The sequence below is a fragment of the Cyprinus carpio genome, chromosome A25 (genome assembly GCF_018340385.1).
Source record: "Cyprinus carpio isolate SPL01 chromosome A25, ASM1834038v1, whole genome shotgun sequence".
NCBI classification, from domain to species: Eukaryota; Metazoa; Chordata; class Actinopteri; order Cypriniformes; family Cyprinidae; genus Cyprinus; species Cyprinus carpio.
This window is the reverse complement of record NC_056596.1, coordinates 11572387-11595030: the sequence shown is the minus strand read 5'-3', so window position 1 is coordinate 11595030 and position 22644 is coordinate 11572387. Positions and strand designations below refer to the sequence as shown.

At 36.1% G+C, this 22644-nt stretch overlaps 2 protein-coding genes across 8 annotated transcripts in view; one reads left to right on the top strand and one right to left on the bottom strand.

Moving 5' to 3' along the window:
* Nucleotides 1–443: 443 nt before the first annotated feature.
* LOC109050748 (alpha-aminoadipic semialdehyde synthase, mitochondrial) lies at nt 444–16032 on the top strand. Its single transcript, XM_042715515.1, has 24 exons — nt 444–1276; nt 1368–1609; nt 2544–2720; nt 2877–2961; nt 3168–3235; nt 3408–3554; nt 3704–3782; nt 3879–4006; nt 5121–5272; nt 5404–5526; nt 6276–6387; nt 6578–6637; nt 7591–7658; nt 10600–10721; nt 10806–10935; nt 11027–11137; nt 11876–11984; nt 12248–12388; nt 13003–13170; nt 13259–13350; nt 13468–13587; nt 14425–14513; nt 14689–14865; nt 15446–16032. Exons 1-24 carry the CDS (start codon nt 1225–1227, stop codon nt 15562–15564), a joined length of 2871 nt encoding a protein of 956 aa, XP_042571449.1. The 5' UTR covers nt 444–1224; the 3' UTR covers nt 15565–16032.
* A 2182-nt stretch (nt 16033–18214) lies between these two features.
* The window catches only part of LOC109050944 (receptor-type tyrosine-protein phosphatase zeta-like), a 58467-nt gene continuing 54037 nt past the window's right edge, over nt 18215–22644 (bottom strand). For all 7 annotated transcript variants that reach the window (XM_042715509.1, XM_042715512.1, XM_042715510.1 and 4 more), the window contains 6 exons: nt 22073–22146; nt 21861–21989; nt 21561–21713; nt 20606–20748; nt 20097–20232; nt 18215–19003 (listed from right to left, as the gene is read on the bottom strand). In XM_042715509.1, coding sequence (XP_042571443.1) covers nt 18860–19003; nt 20097–20232; nt 20606–20748; nt 21561–21713; nt 21861–21989; nt 22073–22146 — 779 coding nt within the window. In that variant the 3' untranslated portion in view covers nt 18215–18859. The remainder of the gene's footprint in view (nt 19004–20096; nt 20233–20605; nt 20749–21560; nt 21714–21860; nt 21990–22072; nt 22147–22644) is intronic.

Genomic DNA, 22644 nt, shown 5'->3' with positions numbered 1-22644 from the left:
TTATTCTGCTGGTGCCACGTTATAGGTGCTAGGAAACTGCTTAAATCTAAAGGTACAGGTAGGTGATGACACGTATGAACTCAACATGCAGTGACACTTGTTGCTTATAAACAGCAGGAAGTCAGAAATGTCTGCGTGTTTGTTTCTCACAGTGGGTTTCTGTTTTGGTTTCAGACTAAACAGTGAAAAGACCTTGTAACTTTTAAAGGTTCACGGTATTTTTCATAAATGTCAGGTTGGGGTAAGTTGTCACATGAGGTTTATATGTTTGAGTTTCATTAAATCGTTTTATGTTATTTTAAATAGCCTACTAATTTATTTTAAATAACTATTTTTTTTAGTAACCTATTTTAAATGCATCTTCCTCCGGTTACACAGACAAGGCTTAAGCTAGTCCCAGACTAAAATGCATGTTTGAGCTGTCTCAGATGAAAATATCCTGCTCTGACATGTCTTAAAATATGTCAGTGTCATTGTCATTGTTCTGTGTCAAGATGCACACCTGTATTGTTTTCTTCTAAGCCATTTTTGTAAAAGTTGCTTAAATACCTTATTTTAACTAAGGCCTAGTCCTGGCTTAAGCTAAGCCCCATTTGTGAAATCGGCCTTTACTTTGGATATATCCAAAAATGGTATTCTTCTTAAAGCAAGTTCCTGCTGTGACAGTTTAGTGTGACAACATGCCCCACTGGCTAATAACAGTGGATATGTTCAGGAGCTGCTTTTTATTGATTGATTGATTCATTGACGCACAGTTCAGTGTGTGACTCTTTAAAAATAACCTCATTCTGAGAAATATTCACTCAAGTAAAAAGTGTGACAACTAGCCCCGGTTTATGCACATGCATGTTTTACTGACAGCTTAGTGTGCAATGTGTTACAGTCATTTCTTCCTAAAGAATGCAAACCACATTCCAGGCGCTGATAGTTGACTGCTGGTTCCATGTGATCATATGACATATGCTACTCTGTGTACAGCATGTACAGAAATGGAGCATTAGTTGTTGCTAGTTTTGTATAATTAAACAGCTGGAAGAGTCAGGATTAAGAGTGGAATTATTGCTGAACTGTATTCATATATAAAACTATATAATGTATTTTAATAATGTCAGATATTGAGATGTTAAGTCAGTTTCATTTGTGTATTTATTTATTTCCAGTTTGTACTTATTTTAAGCAGTTTGAAAAGTTGTATGAAAATAAAACTGACTTGATTTGGTTCAAATGCAGTCCTCTCCTTTGCAAACCATAGACTGGGTTTCTGGGACACTTTTAGGTTTGTAGCTCTATCACTGTCAGCATTCCTCAAGTGTGGTTTTCAGATGTGTGTAGTTGTGGTAACCTGTGTGTTTTGGAAACTGGTGCAGTCATGCTGCGTCTCGTGAGGAGCCAGGGCCGAGGGTTTAGGGGCTGTGTGTGCTGTCAGCGGAGGTTTCAGCATCACCATCTTCACCAGCAGAATCACAAGAGTGTCATAGCCATCCGCCGCGAGGATGTCAACGTGTGGGAGAGACGCGCGCCTCTGGCTCCACGACACGTCAAGGAGATCACTGCAGCTGGACACAAGGTGCTCGTGCAGCCCTCCAACAGACGGGCCATCCACGAAAGAGTGAGTCACTTCCTGGATATGGAGAGCCTGGCATTCTTTCACGGGTCTTTTTTTTTTATATTGGAAATTATTATTTATTGGTGGGATGCATTAAATTGGTTAAAAGTGACACTAAAGACATTTACAGCTCTACTTCATATAAATGCTGTTCTTTTGAACTTTCTTTTCAAGAATCCTAAAAAATGTTTCAATTTCCATTTCAATTTCCATATATATATATATAAGCAGCACAACTGTTTTCAATTTTAAAAATAATAAGAAATGTTTCTTGAGCAACAAATTAGCATATATTATGATTTCTGAAGGATCATGTGACACTGAAACCTGGAGAAATGATGCTGAAAATTCAGCTTTGCATCACAGAAATAAATTACAATTTCACTAACATTCAAATAGAAGACAATTATTTTAAATTGTAATAATATTTTACAATAATACTGTGTTTACTGGGGTTTTTATCAAATAAATGCAGCCTTAGTGAGCATAAGATACTTTTTCTTTTTTCAAAACATAAAAAAATGAATGTTAATGACCCAAAGTTTAATATATTTATAATATAGATTTTTAATTGATATATATTTTATTTTTAACTGTATCTTTTAGTTCTTCATTGTTGTTGTGAATATATAAATCATATTTTATTTTTCATTGTCACCGTCACATTTTATCAAATCAATGCATTAATAGTGTTGCTTATTTAACAAACTAAATCATGTAATTAAATAATGGATAAATATATAAAAATGGTCAATTAAAATGTAATCAGTAATCAAAGGAAGTTGTAACTGTCCCCATTCTGCTTTAATCAATTTCTGTTTTTGTTCCCCCACTTTTAGTGCTCTTAACGTGTCCTTTCCCCTCTTGATATTTCTGGTAGTTGCATGAATGAAAATCTCATCCGATTGAGTAGAATCAAGACTGTTTCTGTTTTCAGTACTATGAAAAAGCAGGAGCGGTTATCCAGGAGGACATCTCAGAGGCGTCTCTCATCATTGGTGTGAAAAGGCCCCCGGAGGAAAAGGTGTACCCCCATAAGACCTATGCCTTCTTCTCTCACACGATTAAAGCACAGGAGGCAAACATGGGGCTCCTAGATGACCTTCTTAAAAAGGTGAAAGTCTCTTTACAGAATGAAAACGATCAAGGAGAATGTTTAAACTGAAGCCAAATGCAATACTCTCTAGCGTCATATGTATTTGGAAATATTTATTCAGGACAAACAGCTTTCACAAGATACTCATGTGTCATCATCTCCCTCCCTTTTTAGAAAGTTCGCCTCATTGATTATGAAAAAATGGTGGACCCCAATGGCTACAGAATTGTAGCGTTTGGACAGTGGGCTGGTGTTGCTGGTATGGGACCTTTTCGATGGTGTCAACATAATGTACAATATCATCTGAGTTAAAAGGATAGTTCGCCCAAAATGTAAAGTTCTGAGATCATTGACTTTCAAAAGCATAAGAAATAATCTTAGCAACTCCAAACTTTTGAATGGTAGTGCATGTATTTAAATAGTTTCCCTGCTGTAAGTTTAATATGTTGTCTGTATTTTTTACAGGAATGATTAACATATTACACGGTCTGGGGCTGCGTTTTCTTGCCCTTGGACACCACACCCCATTCATGGTATTCATTTTAAAATTACACAACTATTATAATGTCTCATTTTGAATTGCCACTTACAATATTATATGTTGTACTCAATTATTGGTTCTTCATTATTTAGTAAATTATTTACTGCATTTTCTGGATTTTTAAATTTTTTTAGATATCTGTTTTCATATTTGTCACTTGATAGCACATTGGTATGGCGCACAACTACAGAAACGTCAGCCAGGCCATCCAGGCGGTGAGGGATTGTGGGTATGAAATATCTTTAGGTCTGATGCCCAAGTCCATTGGTCCTCTCACATTTGTGTTCACTGGCACCGGCAATGTCTCCAAGGTAAGTGTGCACTTATTGTTGTGTAAACTGGTTTATGAGATGCTCTGAGTGCCTCAAACATGTCAGTGTAGCGCATGTTTACATTTAAAAACAGAGAAGTAGGAGAAGGAATGCTTAGTGTTATAAAAATGAAGATGCTGCTTTTCCAGGGCGCCCAAGACATTTTCAACGAGCTCCCCTGTGAGTATGTGGAGCCTCACGAATTGAAAGAGGTGTCAGAGAGTGGAGGTATTTCTTGTATTTCCTGTTTTTTTATGTTGTTATGTTTTATGAGATGTTTGCATGCAAATGTTGTGCATGCAAATTGACTAATCTGCTTTGCAGAAATGACCAAAGTGTACGGCACAGTGATCAGCAGACACCACCACCTGATAAGAAAGAGTGACAGACTGTACGACCCCCTGGAGTATGAAATCCATCCTGAGCTTTACACGTCTCACTTCAGGGAGACTGTGAGTACATACACCAGGCAGCTGATTGGTTTTCCCTGTGGCTGTGACTTAAAGAAACAGTTCACCCAAAAATGTAAATTTGTTGAAAATGTACCACCCTTAGGCCAGCCGATGAAGATGAGTTTGTTTGTTTGTTTCTTCATTAGAACAGATATTGAGAAATGTAGCATTGCATGACTTGTTCACCAGTGGATCCTCTGCAGTGAATGGGTGCCGTCAGAATGAGAGTCCAAACAGCTGATAAAAACATCACAATAATCCACACCACTCCAGTCCATCAATTAACATCTTGTGAAGTGAAAAACTGTATGTTTGTAAGAAACATATCTATTAGTAAGATGTTTTTAATTTTTAATGTTGCTTCTAGCTAAAAGACAAGTCTTCTGTCCGAAATTGCTTTCACCAGTGAAGAAGTCATCTCATCTATATCAGGAGAGAAATATACACAGATCAAGTACTGTTTACAAGCGAAAAGAGTCCAAAATGGTTCTAAACAAATGTCGGTATATTTTGATGTGAGAGGAGAAGAGAGGATGGACTTTAGCACTGGAGGAAGTGGTGTTATGGATTATGGACTGGTAATTTAGTGAGAGGTGGTGGTAAAATGCCTTAATAACGAATTTGTTTCTTACAAACATGCAGCTTTACACTTCATCATGTTAATTAATGGTCTAGAGTTGTGTGGATTATAGTGATGCTTTTATCAGCTGTTTGGACTCTGACGGCACCCATTCACTGCAGAGGATCCATTGGTGAGCAAGTGATGTAATACTAAATTTCTAATTTCTCCAAGTCTATTACAATGTAGAAACACACTCATCTACATCTTAGCTGGCATGAGAGTGAGTATATTTTCAGCAAATCTTCATTTCTGGTTGAACTATAACTTTAAGGTACGATCCATTTACTTCCATCGCAGGCAAAATATTTCATCGGAAATCCACATGATCTGGAATTTCTCCATTCAGATTTCGCAGTGGGTTTAAGTGTAGTTCATTGCAAAACTATTGACAATACTTAATGGACCTTTTGCCTGCGAAGTCTCACCAAAATTTCTCTAATGTGACTGCAGTAGTGCCTGAAATGCATTATTGTGTTTATTGTGTTTGCACAGGTGGCCCCATACACAACCTGCCTGATAAACGGCATATACTGGGACCCTCACACACCCAGACTGCTGCGGCGACTGGACGCCCAGCGACTAATTAGACCCGTTATAACTGCATCATCATCACCTGATCTCGGTTGCCCTGCGCTTCCCTACAAGTGAGCTTCTACTGTTATTGTTGGACTCCAAAACGACAAAACACCACCATAAAGTATCATAATAGCTGTACCTTATAAAGTCATACGATTTGTGTGAGAAACTGACTTGTCTGATCCTCTGTGAATTTCAGGTTCTTGGCGATTTGCGACATCTCTGCTGACACAGGCGGCTCCATTGAGTTCATGACTGAGTGCACCACTATTGAGAAGCCCTTCTGCATGTATGATGCCAACCAGCATATTGACAATGACAGGTGTGGCACTACTTCCTCCAAACTCTACCAGATTAGGGTTCTTCAGTTTGAAGCGATAGCAGAACCATTTTTAGTGCCTAATAGAACACTTTTTATGAGGTTCTTTAAAGAACCATGCTTTGGCAGTGCTATATACAACCTTTATGGTGTTATAATAAATTATAGTTTATTCATTATTATTAATATAATATTGTGTATTATTTAATAATTTTTTTGAATATGTTTTTTTTTTTCTCCTCTATGTCCCTGGTCTTATAATACTGGTCTTGCAAAGCTGTCACCAAGTTGTTTCAATTAGGTACTTCTATTTTTAGTGGAGAAAAGGAGAAAAGTATCCTCAAATAAATAGAGCTGGTCATACTTACATGTTCTGTTCGAATTCTAAAACAAAAAAAGGACATAATTTGAACAATTTGAGCGTTTTAAACCAGCCGTACAATTTTCAAAGTTTCAAAGTTGAGGATGTGTGGACAGGTTGTGGTTGAGCTCTAGAAAATCAATAATGAGGTGGGATTAAAAAGGATTTGAACAGTTATAGATTTAAAAAAAAAAGGCAGAAATAAAGAACCCAATTCTCTAACACAAGGAACCATTTCAGCATAAAGGAACCAGTCCCCCATCAACACCACTAAGAAACCACTAAGCAGTGCAAATCAACTCAAAACACCATAGCATTTCCCTGCCAGCACTCATCTCACATGTGCATTATCAAATCTAGTTTTTAAACATCCTCTGATTTTTCTGTGCAGTGTGGAAGGTAATGGCATTCTCATGTGCTCCATCGATAACCTGCCTGCCCAGATGCCCATTGAGGCAACTGAGTATTTTGGGGACCGGCTGTTCCCTTACATCTGGGAGATGGTAAGATATGACACAGGGTGGTGAGTAATTAACCAACAGCATGAGATGCTTTGCCCTGGAGAGGATCGCTTTGAACACTGGTGTGGTCATGAATGGGAGAGTTTTTTGTTTCTTGGCTGGTTGAATTTAATATGTGATTGATACTGCTGTTGATTTGAGCAGATTTATAACGATAGTCTTCGTCCCACAGCTCCCATCAGACGCCACCAGATCACTAGAGGAAGAGGACTTCTCTCCACAAGTCAGAGATGTAAGTGTATTAAGAGGGTGTTTTTACAACTTTCCTTTTAGGTTTTTACTTATTTTTGCTCTTGCACCATGGAGAAATGCTTCCTCTGAGTAGTGTTTGTGTGCGGTCGTGCACTTCTGCACAAAATGCTGCACAGAAGGCAGACTCAGAACTGTGTGGAAAAACTTGAATCAGAGCTAAATGGGCGGCATTTCAGCTGGAGCCTATCCACACATCCATTGATTTTCAGTATGGAACTAAAGCTGAGAAATCTGAAATACACATTTCTGTTTACTTTGAGGTAAGGGGCAGCATCTTAGATCAGTACAGAGATTTAAAGTTCATTGTAGCAGCGAATGGAATTGTGAAAATAATGAATTTTTCCACACATAAAATACACAGTTAAAACAGAAATATTCAGTTCTGAATAGTACATAAATATGCATAAAGTGACAAAAAAAAAAAAGTGAAAGTGACGTGACATTTTGGTGACCACTCAGAATTCTGCTCTGCATTTAACCCATCCGAAGCAGAGCAGTACACACACACACTGTGAACACACACCCGAGCATGTGGGCAAAGCTAGCAGTTGGGGGTTTCGATGCCTTGCTCAAGGGCACCTAAGTCATGGTATTGAAGGTGGAGAGAGAACTGTACATGCACAATTCCTGCCGGCCCGAGACTCGAACTCGCAACCCTTCGATTGAGAGTCCGACTCTCTAACCATTAGGCCACGACTTCCCAAAAGTATTTGCAGGAAGCTTGCATTTATTTTTAGCAAATGCATTATTGCAGTAAATATTCAGTTCTGAATAGTACATAAATATGCATCATATTCATGTGGCCATATTTCAGGAGCCAGGTGCTTGGTGCATATCTAAACACAATACCACTATTTGTTAGCATCATAATTCTATTTAGTGCATATTGCAGTAGCAATATTTGTATAATATGCATTGTTTTTCTCAATCTAGGCTGTAATTACATCCAATGGGAAGTTGACCCCTAAGTTTGAATACATCCAGAAACTTCGAGAAAGGAGGTAGGGGATGCTATTTATTTCTGTGAAGTCCATTCAGTCCAAAGCTCTTTAAGGGTTTAAGTCTGTTTTGTCCGATTGGACAGATGTCCGTAATGTTCTTTTAATGTTGCATTGGATGATATGCTTGCATGCTGAGGATGGTGTGCTCATTCTGAAGATTTCTTCAAAGGTTGAAAGACAGGTAAAAACACTGCTTTATCCAAGCTCTCAACAGCCCTGATATGCTCTCTTATCACTGTAGATGAAACTGCTGCGCCTGAATGTAGACACTGCTTATATGCAAAAGATACGAACGCAGGGCTGGTAATGTCAGAAACTACAAGCAGAAGACATATTAGTGTGGTGGTGGAAAGAGAGCCCTATTGTACTTACAAACAGAAATACATTTGTGCACATCTTAGGATATAAAAAACCCTGCAATTTTCCGCACACTATTATGGTTTAGAAAAACACTTAAAGTGTCTCAATGCTTTGAATAAACACATAAGTGTTTCTGTAACATAAGTTTAGTGAGACTAATGAATTTCCCAGAGTTTGAAACATTAAACCTTAGTAAGTTCATACACTGCAAAATTAAAGAGAAAAAAAGAAGTTGACGGTGTTTGTTTTGTTCAGACACAGGTTTCGGTTCCTGTGCCGCCTCCTGCACTGCCTTAAAACCTTGCTTGGCTAGAGCACACGTCCACTGAGTGCATTCTCTCGTGGGTAGACAATCTTACTCTCTCACTGCAGCCACAGTCTCTCCCACTCGCTCTTTTTCTAGCGATTTTTTTTGCATGCCAGAAAAAGAAATCAGTGCACCAGTTCTTTTTAGTTTCTTAAGTTCAATTATTCTCCAAGGTAAGCTTATTTTTCCCGAGCCATTAATTGATTATATCATGTTTTTAAATTATTTTCATTAAATGGAATAACGCATTCCTTTCATTTTTTTTTTTTTTCTCATTCAAGACATAATCAAAGCTTCCTTTGCTTTCGGCAGTCAACACGTCTTTCTCAAAACACTGTTAAATAGAGCTCTTTTGTGCTGTCTCTGTCTCATTCATTCATGAGGAACCAGGTTGACAAAACATTACACTGAATTTGCAAGTCTGTTTGTGTGGTCTATACTTAATGGAGCCAACAAGCCAACATTGACCTTCATTTAATCAATGGAAAGCTTTACAGACCCACCATTTGACTTGTTTTGATCTGCTTGTTCTTGTCCTGAATGAAAACCTTCTAAGAGAGCCATTGTCTCTGATCTAAGGTCATCAGATTGTATTGTTGATGATTGTATTATTAATTTGTTTAAAAGTAATTATTTTTTTAAATATTAAATTCATAGTTAAAAACAATATTATTTGCAATGTTATAAAATTCGTATAATAATAGTAATAGTTGAACTATAACTTTAAGGTACAATCCATTTACCTCCATCACAGGCAAAATATAAAAATTTCATTGGAAATAGTTATTACATTTTAGTGTTGTAAAAAAATATTTATTCTTAATTTTCATTTATTATTTTTAAAATGTTTAGTGAATTAAAAGAAAGTACTCTTTAAATGTTATTACATTTTAAAACTAAAATTACATTTTTCTACCACTAAATATATAATTGAATTATAACTGTTATTTTATAACCATATTATAAATATAAATATTATTAATATAAATATAAAATAACATAAAAAAATTCAAATTATCAAAAAAATGTAAAGTATTAAAATTAGAATTATTTCATTTCTTGTTTTTTGCCATTGTGTCACCTGTCATGCTATTTTTTTTTAAGCATCTTACATCACTGGCTTTGTGATTTTAAGACACCGTGTCAAGTGTAAAAACACGTCTCGAGACCCCAATGATCTGTTCTGTCTCAGCATGGTTTTGGCAAGTCTGTATTTCAACTAATTCGTTCTCTAGTCCTTCAAGCAACCTGCGGATTTTGAAAATATAGTTTTGCACATTCACATAATAAATTGTCTTTTATCATTTGGCTGTTGCTGCTGATTAATAATAGCCACTGTAGCAATATATAAGCACAGCTCACACAGTCACTTTCAAGCCAATCAGCTTTCCATTGGTCACTGCCGCGAATCCATGTGACCGAAAAATCTGCGTATGGAAATCCTGGTCGTGTGGATTGAGATGACTGGATTTTAGCTGTATAAATTTACCATACAACAGTAATGTGACTGCACCTTTACAGTGCTTTTTTAATGGTTTAGGGGTTTCATGCTCCTTAACACCCTTTAACTGTCATAAAAATGACTGTAAGGCCAAGCCAAAACTTCATATTTGATATGAAAATGTGCCATATTATGAACTAATGCACCTAATTATGAGAGCTTTTAGATATAGCATTAATAGCAGTAAAACCCTGATTGAAAACACATTTAGTGGTTATGAATGTCTAGTTTAATGATATTTTGAGAAAGGCATGCAGGTGGTTGGGGGTTAAGTGTTACATTTTTGCTCATGTGCCACATCAGATCCAATTAGGCTGAGCGACGGGGGTGCTTGGATCGCGTGTCTCCCAGGGGACTTGCGGAGCGAAACATTGATTCAACAGCCCTCTTAAACTGCCTTGATTATATTCTGAATGGAGAACTGGCTGATCCAGAAGTAGATCTTTATGTTTTCCTTCAGTTTATTCGGCACCCTCTCTGCTCCTGACGTGCCTTTGATAATTTCTGTGTTTTTGTTGGCGTACTCTTGACGTAAAATGAATTTTTGGTGTGTTTTAAATTCAGTTGATCTCATCTCCTGGACAATCCTACAAGATCTTCCTGTGTTCTTTTGTGGGTTTTGCATCCCTTTCAATCGTTTTAAGATCACTATCCAGCAGGATATGTTTTGTGATTTCACAGATTGCTTGGCTAGTGAGAGTGTGTGAGTGTGAGAGAGAGTGTGCGCGTGTGTGTTTGTGTTAGTAGTAATGGCTGTACCATCTGGCAAACAGGGAATCGGAGCAGATCTTAAAGAAAGAAGGAATGAAGCGGGTGCTTTTGCTGGGCTCAGGCTATGTGTCTGGGCCAGTTATCGAGTATCTCACCAGGGACGCTGGCACTCAGGTCACAGTGGGTATGTTCCCATCGCAAAATCCGTCTGGAATATTTACAGTCGCAGTTCTTTAAAAAAAAATCTTGTGTGATGTTTGCATTGCAGCATCAAATCTGTTGCATCAGGCTGAGGACATGGCAGCCAAGTATCCCAACACCATCGCTGTGATGCTGGACATCACCCGCCAGGAAGGCCACCTCGAGTCACTGATCAAAGACCATGACATCGTCATCAGGCATAATCATAAACTTCATTCATTAAATTATCTACTTTAACTTACACTTTTAAAGCTAATTTTGTCATTTCTTGTTGTTTTTGTTATCTAGCATGCTGCCATATGCGTTTCATCCACAAGTAGCTAAGCAATGCATTAAAATGAAGGTAAACATGGTGACCGCCAGTTACTTGAGCCCAGCCATGAAGGAGCTTCAGAAGAGGTGGGGAACTTCCTGTTACTTACAACACTATTTAATTTTAATTTTAATTTTAATTTCAACCAGAAATGAAAGTTCTGTCATCAATTTCTTTCTCATGTTGAGGGAGAAGAAAATCATGTTTTTATTTTGTTTGTTGTTTTGCTTTGTTTTTATTTTGCTTTGCTTTTGTTTTGGTTTCTTGTGTGTTTTGTTTTGCTTTTGTTTTGGTGCATGTTGCACCAATTGAATTTTGTTGGTCTTTTATCTTGATTTTGAAAACAAACATTTGTCAAATATTAATAAGCAGTGAAGCAGTTTTGTTCAAATGCTATATTTAATACATATATTTAATAAATAAAAAAAATTATTATTGTATTGTAAAGATGAGGATTTTTAGTGAGGATTTTTCTTAATTCACTTGTAATATCTACACAATTTTGAAAACATCAAAATGAATTGTAATGCATTAAAAACATGCTCATCATAAAAAAGCATGTCCTAAATTGATATGACAAAAAAATGAGCATCATGTCATTGATGCAACTTTTGCTAACAAATTGAGATGGTGAGTTTTGTGAATGAATCATTCTTTTTTCAGTTTTGTCAACTTTATTAATTTTATGTTTTGGAGAACTGTCATGTAAGTTCAAAACAGTCACTGAAAGTATCTTTCTCTGACCTTGCCGGATTTTAAACTACCACTGGATGACATCATTAATGTATGCATGTGGCTTCACCATGATTGGCTGTTGTTTCCCATGCCGAGGATGCTGGCATCACCATCGTCAATGAGATTGGTCTGGACCCTGGCATTGATCACATGTTGGCCATGGAGTGCATCGACCAGGCCAAGGCAGACGGTTGCACTGTAGGTATTGCATGCATGCACTTGTGTTTGTTTACCAGTTGGATGTGTTGATGGGTATTTGTGATAGAGTGACATACTGTCGCACCATTGGTGCACTCATCACCACGTCTGGAAGACATATTGACAGACCTCAACAAACGTTCACGGCATCTTGAATGTTCATTTTTGCTTAGTTAGCAGTCAGGCAGAACACGGTCTGGTCTTCGTGAACATTTGCTCAAATCACATAGTTCTTGTAGTTACTTAAAATTGTTTCTTGACAGGTGGAATCGTACAGCTCTTTTTGTGGTGGTCTTCCTGCCCCAGAGTGCTCAGACAACCCACTGCGATACAAGTTCAGCTGGAGTCCATACGGCGTCCTGCTCAACACCATCAGTCCAGCCATCTATCTGAAAGACAATCAGGTGATACAGGCTCACTTCAAAAATCACCTCTACAGCTCTGTAGTGTCCAACAATCAACTACCCGAAAGCCTTATAACAATATAATAAAAACATCTAGAAAACTCCAGCACACTTATAGACCTAATGTAGCTCCACCCCTTTTCAGCTCTGTGCTCTTCATCCGTTTGTATTTCCACAGCGTGAAATTAAGTTCGTACGAATTTATGAATGATAATAAAAATCTCATTTAAAAATCTTCCCAGTCTGCTGACATTTGTTATGACATCTGGTTAATGCCCGGTTCAGACTACATGATTTTAGCCCGATTTTGGCACAATCTGCTTTTTGCGGGGAATCGTAAACAACAATGGGCATCGGGATGCAAGATTCAATCGTTTCAACTCCTGTCGTGTGTCATAGTGACGACAACCGATGCCACGTCTGCATTGCTTCACGACATCCCAGCAGAAAGACCCACATGTTTCTTTTTTTTTTTTTGTACGTCGTCCACGATGAGTTCCGTCACATTTTTGACCCTGGCCAATGGGAGCACAGAAACACCTCTGTACATGCCTTTAAACAAGCTGAAATGAAAGAGAGACAATATGAGAGAGAAATGTGGTTTGTCTGTTCAGGTGATCAGTGTTCCTCCTGGCGGGGCTCTCCTGGATGTCACAGAGCCCATGGACTTCATGCCTGGTTTCAACCTGGAGGCCTTCCCCAACCGGGACAGCACCAAATACGCGGAGCCGTATGGAATTGAGTCCGCACGCACGCTCATCAGAGGAACTCTGCGCTTCAGGGTATTGATATTAATGAGATGTAAAGATGAGTGTAAGCTCAGTGCTGCTCCCATGCTTGTGCTTCATCATGTACTGTATTTGTCTACAGGGCTTCTCCTCTGCAATGAGTGGCTTCGTCAAACTGGGACTCATCAACACTGAGCCCTTTCCAAATATACTAAACAAATCTACTCCCCTCAAATAAATATATATACTATTAATACAAAATAATAATAATAAAAATGTCATTGTGTCACAAAAAAAATGTCTAGTATTAATACAAAAAAATAGTAATATAAACATCATTGTGTCTCATACACAGAAAGAGCTTCTCTGTAAGCAGATTGGCTTGTCTACATCTGTGAGCAGTCGTGTCTTTGAGGATGCCATTTATGAGCGGATCGGACGAGACGACTTCAGAATGCACAGTCTCAGAGGGTGGGTCGAGGAATTGACTAACAATATTTCATAGACTTCCGTCACTGTACGCACTGATATATAGCGCTTGGCAGTAACTGATTACATGTTATCTGGAGTACCTGATCAGATTCCAAAAAAGTTTCACTTGTAATTAGATTATATTACATTTAGAAAAAACTCATAATCAGATTACAGTTACATTTTATGGATTACATGATTACAAATTTGATTTGTTGTTCATCCAAGAACAACAACTTTGTCCTTGTTTGTCTTTTTTTCAGTCAATAACACCACAGATGAGACGGAACTAAACACTGCTAATGTACAAACTGACAAAAATATTTACAAACCTAGAAGACTTTGACCATGTCATTGCAGTTTAATGTTTGTTTATGTGATGCAAGGATTTCTAAACTTTTTTTGTCTGTCAGACTTTTTTGACATAAAATATTTAATTGAAGTACTAAGATTTAAAGCTATTAATTCAGTAGTACAACAACAAATCTGTGTTTTTCTGGTGTTGATTAATGGTCTTATATTTTATTTCTCTTTGTTTTTATTTATTTATTTGAATAAGAATTATGTAGTTATTTATTTAACTAATCTAGTAAACATTTAGTTAGAACAACCCAGCAACCGCATAGCAATGGCATAGCAACCACCTAGCAACTTCAGTGCAATAAACATCATATACAATATTAAATAAATCATATTATTAGCTCCTATAATACATTATTTTAATTATTAATAATAATGTCTTTATAATGTCTTCATATTTATGAAAGTGTATTTGTAAATATGAATTTTTAAGTAAGATGACACAGTATAGCTGACTGACTGGATGACTCCCATCAGGCTCGGGATGCTCAGTGAAGAGCCGGTTCCTCACGCCGAGACCATCTTAGCAGCAGTTGCTAAGCATCTGGAGGCTAAACTGTCCTTCGGTAAGGAGTCAGTTCCTCTTTTGTTTTCTTATGCTATTCTGTCTTGATCTGTCGTGATTTTCAGAGAGCTTTGATCAGGCATCACAGACGTAATGAGCTTAAGTGTCTTAAACTAAACCTGAAGTCCAGCTGCACATAAATTCATGTTGTTTTTGGATCGTTCTGCCTGGTGCAGCTAAAGGCGAGCGCGATATGGTCATCATGAGGAACGATGTCGGTATCAGACACCCAACGGGCGAGCTGGAGACCAAACACATCAGTCTGGTGGTTTACGGGGATCCCAATGGATACTCAGCCATGGCTAAAACCGTGGGCTACCCAGCAGCCATTGCAACACGTATGGTGCTCAACGGTCAGTGCAACTCGACTTGAATATGCAGATTGAACAGCAAATGTTACAAAAATGTAAAAATGTATTTTATTTAGAGATGCACCAATATTTAAAGCTGGGCCAATACAGATTATATGTCTTAAGAAGGGATATTTTGCTCAATATTATAAAAAAAAGAGTCAAGATCTCTCTGTGAATCAAATGAGACTATTTCTTTTTCATTTTTGTTATATTTTATTTTGTTCTATTTTTTACCATTTTTATTTGACCTTTTTTATTCCTCTTCCAGCTGCAACTGCAGAAAATCATTTTCCCTCACAAAAATGTAACAAACATAAGCCTGCTATTAACCAGTCAATGTCCAAATTTATTTCTAAACTTTTTTTTTATTCTCTGATACTGATATATCAGTGATATATCATGCATCCCTAGTTTTATTCCACTGTAATTACATCAGTAGTTCATATTCTGTTCTTAATTATTCAATTTTAAAATATAACACATCTCCCGGCTGTAATTTCCAGTAATTGCACACAATGCCCAGACGCCGCTCTTATAAAGTCACTTTGACTTGATGTGAATGTGTGACGTCCCACCACAGGTGAACTGACCACTAAAGGACTCGTGGTGCCGATGACGAAGAGCATCTACAGTCCGGTGCTGAAGAGACTGCAGGAGGAGGGTCTCCGGTACATTACCAAGAGCACCATATCAGAGTAACCACACACCTGAAGATCTAATTTCTGTGCCACATGTGTGTAATGAAACCCAAACATCCATTACTGCACATATTCCACAATGAACGGTTGCAGATCTTTAACTTCAGTTCAGAGTGATCCAACGGTTAGTACTACTTTTCAAACTTGAATCTAAAAATAGATTTACACAGTCTGTAGATGTTTGTATTAGTTGACAATGACAATGAATATTTATGCAAAACTTGATGTCATGTTAAGTACTACTGATAAAATTATACATTTTCTGTAAGGCTATAACATCATGTCAACTGAATATTTCTTAAATGTGAAACTTGGCACTATAATGAATTGTTTAAAAAAAAAAAAATTCACATCATAAACGTGAATTGGCATAAAAATCATTTGTAGATCATTTTAAGCATAGTGTGTCCAAAGAGTTGTTTTAAAACTAGCTTTTGTCCAATAAAGCATTTTCGTTTTCTTTGTTTTATATTTCATGTTTTTGTTTAAATAAATGCCGAAAATAATGTTAATCACACTCAAAACACATCTTTTATTACATAATAATGTGTGTGTGTATATATATATATATATAAATGTGTGTGTATGTATGTGTGTATACACCAAATGACATTGAATACATCTAAACATTTCAATTAAAAATTAATACATTAAATCTACCAAAAAATACATTAAATACATCAAAAAATACACATAAAAAATCAAAACATTTCCATTAAAAATTAAGATTTATATAGTTTTATTTAAATTGATATATAAATTAGAAATTAGTACAGGGAAGACAAATCGATCTAAAAGATAACCATTTTAAAATTAATAGTTTTTTGTTTGTTTGTTTGTTTGTCAAATCAAATCAAAGAGTTGTTTTAAAACTAGCTTTTATCCAAACCTTTGTGCTTTCTTTCATTATTTTATATTGCTTGTTTTCTTTAAATAAAAATCTAAAATATCATCATTCTCTTTAGACAATTTCTTTGTGAAAAATTACCTTTCACCCCCCTCTTTGGCCCTTGTTGACCGCCCAGTGGCAGCCATAAATACAGTCTGCATTGTTCATGGTGTGGGGCCATCAGTGCGGTCACTATAAAGTAGGCCACCAAGCGCAGGATAATTGGGTCTGTACTTATTAGAAGTTAAAAATGCAAATGAAGGTAGCAGTAGCTCCTCAAGACCATGTCTGGCCATTTGACCCATATTTTTGTGTAAACGACCTTTTGCTCTTAAGACTGGATTAGAATTGAGGAATAATTACAAGCAATTCTTCAAAGAGATTATTCCATAACTCATGTAGCTGTCATCTTCGTCACCAAACCCTTAAGCCGTGGACTTATAATAATCGGTTCCTGAAGATGCAGTGGCTTAAGGAATGATCTGATCGTTGTCAGAAGCACTGTCTCGGAGGCTTAAGCCAAGATGAATTTGAGGAGGGTTGAAGCAGAAGTTAACTGAAAAACAACCCTATTTGGTGAACGTTCTTAAGGAAGCCTGTCTTTGTTCTCTTTTACTGACCGCTGGGCCAGATGGAGAACTGAAGGACTGCTGGTTGGTCAGTCAGGAGGCTGAGGTAACAAGAAAAGCAAGTTCAGAATTAACAGCTGATACAAGGCAAGCGGCTGCTGTCTGGAGACTGTAATCAACACGAGTCTGTCCTGAGGGCAGATGAAAACCAGAATATTAGACAATATCAAGAGTATTATGGAGACTTTAAAGATCTTGCTCGAAACTGGTACCAAAAAAAGCACGATCCTATATGAAAACGCTACATATGCAAGTAATGTTCTGAGTTCAGTATCAAATTTTGACTCATCGCTAGTTTTCTTTTGTTTTTGTTTTTTTAAATACAGTGAGGAACTTAAAATGAAAGTGAATCAGCCAATTTTTTTATTTTAAATGCAGAAATTTGTAGCTTATGTTTGTTTTTATTTTATAATGCCCTTATATTAATTTTTGATTTTTTTTTTTTTGTATCAGTAAAATAATTTTTATTTTATATTATGTACATAATATATAATACATTTTTATGATATAATTTACATAAAAATATATATATAATGTAATATTTATGTAATGCTCTTTTGCTCTCTATGTATAGAGGGTGTCAGATTTTTTAAAAATTTATAATTAAATGTATATAATCTTATATTTAAATAAATATATTAGTTGAGGGTTAAGGGTCAGATTTTTTTCAAAGATATTTATAATTTTATTCAGCATAAATGCATTAAATTGAACAAAAATGACAGTAAAGATATTTCAATTTCAAATAAATGCTGTTCTTTTGAACTTTTTATTCATAAACGAATCCTGAAAAAATGCATCACAGTTTTTACAAAAATATTAAATACACAGAAAAGATCAGTGAGTGATTTTAGCATGTTAGTATGTTTTGTGTCTATATTATTGAAATGGTGACAATTTTAACGTTTGCAAATTGACCTCATTCATTTTTATTATAATTTTTTTTAAGTGCCTTGCTGATTTACTTTTTTAGTTTAAAGAAGGGATTAGGGTTAATGTGCAAAATAATTTTGTGGTATATTAACATTATTAAACAAAATATTCCTTTAAAATATATTGTAAAAAATGTTATGAAGTCAGTGCATATCTAAGCGCACGAAATATCCCAGCATAAACAGACCAGTCTCTTTGCGCACTTTCTTGTTTCGTTTAATCCTACGAATAGACAAAAACATCTTGTACAGCTAAACAGTGTCAGTATGTAATGCATCCTTTTACGTCAGTAACAAAACAGTGAGGCATCAGAAAAATTAAAACAATTTCAAATGTGACTAAATTATTCAAATGCAGCCATGTCTTGTAAAGCACTAGTGCCTCAAATATAAAATTCTAGACATAAATAGAAATTTGGTCCATTGACGTGGTTGCTGTAATATTATTTACACATTAGAGTATTATTTCCTGTCCTTTATCCATGACTGATTTTGCCACTTTCTTTGTATATTTGTATGAAAACACTGTGGCTGAAATTCTACTTCAAAAAATAGACTAAGAAAAAAACAGTCTTATTACAATAAAAATGGGAGTTTTCCATTTAAACAAGCTTTTAAGCAAATAAATATGACTCTATGAGAAGACATTAGTATGTAAAACATTAGCACAAGGTGGCGATTTAAGAGAGAAACCATGAATAAAAACATGGAGTGTACAAAGGCACACATTTAATGACAGCGCTGCATCCAGCGGAGCGCTATCAGTCCAGAGATGGACTGGGGAACACAAGAGCATTCTTTGCTAGAAAAAACAAGTCTTTTTCCTGTGCCGGCTCATCACTATGGTTACACCAAAGATTCCAGACTCTCGGCCGCACTCGAGACGCCTCCTGGGACCGTGCCGTTGTTGTCTGAAGACTGAAGCGCTCGCTCGTCTTCTTGGGTGCTGACCAAACTCAGGATGGCTTTGTAGAGGAACTGATACTGATCCTATCCCACCAAAAAAAATTTACAAATTAAAAAAAAAAACAAGAACATGTTGGTAGTTTATGACCACTGCATACCACTCAAAATATTACATTTTCCCTTGTGAATTGGAGTTAAATCCACCTCACGGAAGGATTATTAATGACTGACTTTTCCTCAACAGAACTTCTGCCAACTCCAGATAGATGAAAAAAACTACATTTCTTTCAAAATGTCTAAATGGCAAGTCTACAGACACATGGAAAACACTGAAGTTACAAAAAAATAAATATAATCAAATATTAAAGAGCACATACATACTATAAAAACTTAAAAGTAAAAAAAATAAGTAAAATAAAATCTTATTGGGTCTATACATTTTAACTTATATTTAATACATTATCTTTATATATTTTTTAAATACTGCATTTTATATATAATTATAATATATCAAAATACATATATGTAAAGAGGGTAAATTTTTTTATATATATATATATATATATATAAATATATACACATATATATATATATATGTATATATATATATAATATCTGATCTATAAAATATACTCAATATATATAGATATATGTATTATAATTTATAATATAATTAATTCATAAAATAACAGACGTATTTATTATAATTTATATATAATATATTCATATAACAGACGTATTTATTTATATATATATATATATATATATATATATATATATATTTGAGACATTTATTATCATTTATCATATATCATATTTGATACAAATTATAATATTGTTTTTATATATACATATATCAGTACACTTTATGTGTGATATCTATATATAGAGAGAGAGCCAATGTACACATAATATTCTATTATATATTTATATTATATAAAATATAAAAGGTAATATTTATTTTATATGTCAAAAAGTTGAAATTTGATGTATCTTTCCGTTATTAGTAAGCATTAAAGATGGTATGTATTTATGTATGAGCTCTTTTATATTTGAAGATTTATATAGTGTAAATATCATAATTTGTAATTGATGTATTTAGTCTGTTTGATTGTGTAATTACAAGTGGGGAAAAAAACAAGTTGTCTTGAATGAGAGCAGTCAGATGAACCCTCACAATGTCAGTGAAGACTCCAGGCCTCATGAGGTTGATCATCTTGGCCACCATGTAGACGTTCACCACGCTCTCGGCCTCAAGCTGTTGCAGAAGAGTGAACAGTGCACAGAACGTTCCAGCAGTCACACCACCACGCCTGAAGATACAGCACAAAATCATCAAGACGAAGAGATTATTAAACAAATCCATGATAGAGCATGTTCAGTTCTTAACCCTAGCGAGCCGCCCACCTACACGGCATTATTAGGTATCAAAGAAGTTTAATTAAAAAAATAATACCTTTCATACAATAAATCTCACTAACTTTTGCTAAAGTAATATTCAAAACGGTGACTTCCACCAGAGTCATATTCTGGTAAGATATCTGTGCTTTAAGTGTGGCTTTCAAGTACTTTATCCACCACTGCAGACAGCAGACAGTGAAGCGGCTCACTAGTTTCTGGAACAGACATAACATGTCTTTTCCAAGACGCAGCACGCAGCTCCTTCAGAGCCAAGATGCAACTCACTCGTCATGTACGACCATGGGCCCATCTTTGGAGCCGGACTCTTTTTGGACGATGTTGATCAGCTCAAAGACATTACTGATGGGACTGTCTGGATTTGGCCAGCGTGGAGCCCGGTAATGCTTCACTTCTAAAACAAAATCATCCTGAAAAAAAGAGAGAAAAGAGGTTATAATAAACAAACCCATCATTAAGATGTTTTTAACTACAAACCGTTGCTTCCAGGTAAAATACAAGTCTGTATTACCACTTTCTCCAGTGAAAAGTCATCTCATCTCAATCAGGAGAGAAATATGCACAGATCATGCATTGTTTACAAGCCAAACCAGTCTAAACGAATATGTCGGTGGATCTTGATGTGAGAGCAGAACAGTGGATGGACTTTTTCACTGGAGGAAGTGTTAATATGGATTATGGACTGGTATTTTGAAGTGACTTTTTAAAGTTAAAACAACTTAATAGATTTGTTTATTACAAACACGCAGCTTTTCGCTTCTCAAGACATTAATTGATGGACTGGAGTGGTGTGGATTATTGTGATGTTTTTATCAGCTGCTTGAATTCTCATTCTGATGGCACCCATTCACTGCAGAGGATCCATTGGTGAGCAAGTGATGTAAAGCTAAATTTAATCAAGTCTGCTTTGATGAAGAAACGTGAACCTTTTTTTTTTAGTGTGTATGTGTTTATGATCAATTTGCTTCAGTAGATACAGATGGTTTAATGCCAAGTGTGTGAAAAGCAATCTTCAAAACAGATGCCTGTGTTCGTGTTTTTGAATGATTTTGGAGAAATGACACAAAGAAATCACTAATTTACAGCTCTGTGAATCGATTATCTCAGCTTTAGTAGGATACCTTCCTTTCAGTGTATTATGGGTAAAATCTCTGATCCTCTTAATGTTGCTAATGTTAGCTGTTGAATCTGATTGGCTTTACAGCAGATATAATGATGTTACCTGTGTGGCCTCTAGAATGTAATCCTGTACTATCAACATGTCTTCATTGGACAGGCACACATGGCCCTCCCCTCGTAATGACACAGAGAACATCTCGTAGCTGACTGGCTGATCTCTCACAGGCCAGAATATGATTGGCTCGCTGTCTTCTGTCTGGGAATGGAATAAAGAAATGACAGGAAGGGAAAGAGTGAATGAGAGATGAATGAAAGTACAATCTGTTTCATTCAGCACTGGAAGATCGACAGGAAATGCATGAAATAGGCATGACGCTATAAAGCAGTTAAAAGCTGTACTGACCGTGCTACTCATGTCTGGCAATGAAACAATAACCTGGGCGTTGTGATCCCACACCATCTTCCACAAGTCCTTCACTGTGCTGGGCAAAGGTTTCTGGGTAATGATGAACTCTTTGCTCTGCCGATATCCCTGATATGAATACATGAGTCTTAATATCAATATAAATACAGTTATAAATAGAGGATTGACTGGAGAAACATTGAATGTCTCACCATGACATATGAGGCATTGATGTAGTCAGACGTCTCTCCTGCTGATGTGGACAAACACACTCTGGATCTTTCCACTGCAAAACACACAACAATCACATGAGAGAACTGAATATCTGTCCATCCATCCATTCCTCTATCCATCAGTTTATTTGTCTATCTATCTGTCTGTCTGTCCATCCAACATCAGTCTTGTCTGTCTCTCTGTCTGTCCATCCAACATCAGTCTTGTCTGTCTATCTGTCTGTCTGTCCATCCAACATCAGTCTTGTCTGTCTCTCTGTCTGTCCATCCAACATCAGTCTTGTCTGTCTGCCTGTATGTCCGTCCAACATCAGTCTTGTCTATCTATCTATCTATCTATCTATCTATCTATCTATCTATCTATCTATCTATCTATCTATCTATCTATCTATCTATCTATCTATCTATCTATCTATCTATCTGTCTGTCTGTCTGTCTGTCTGTCTGTCTGTCTGTCCAACATCAGTCTTGTCTATCTATCTATCTATCTATCTATCTATCTACCTTATCTATCTATCTATCTGTCTGTCTGTCTGTCTGTCTGTCTGTCT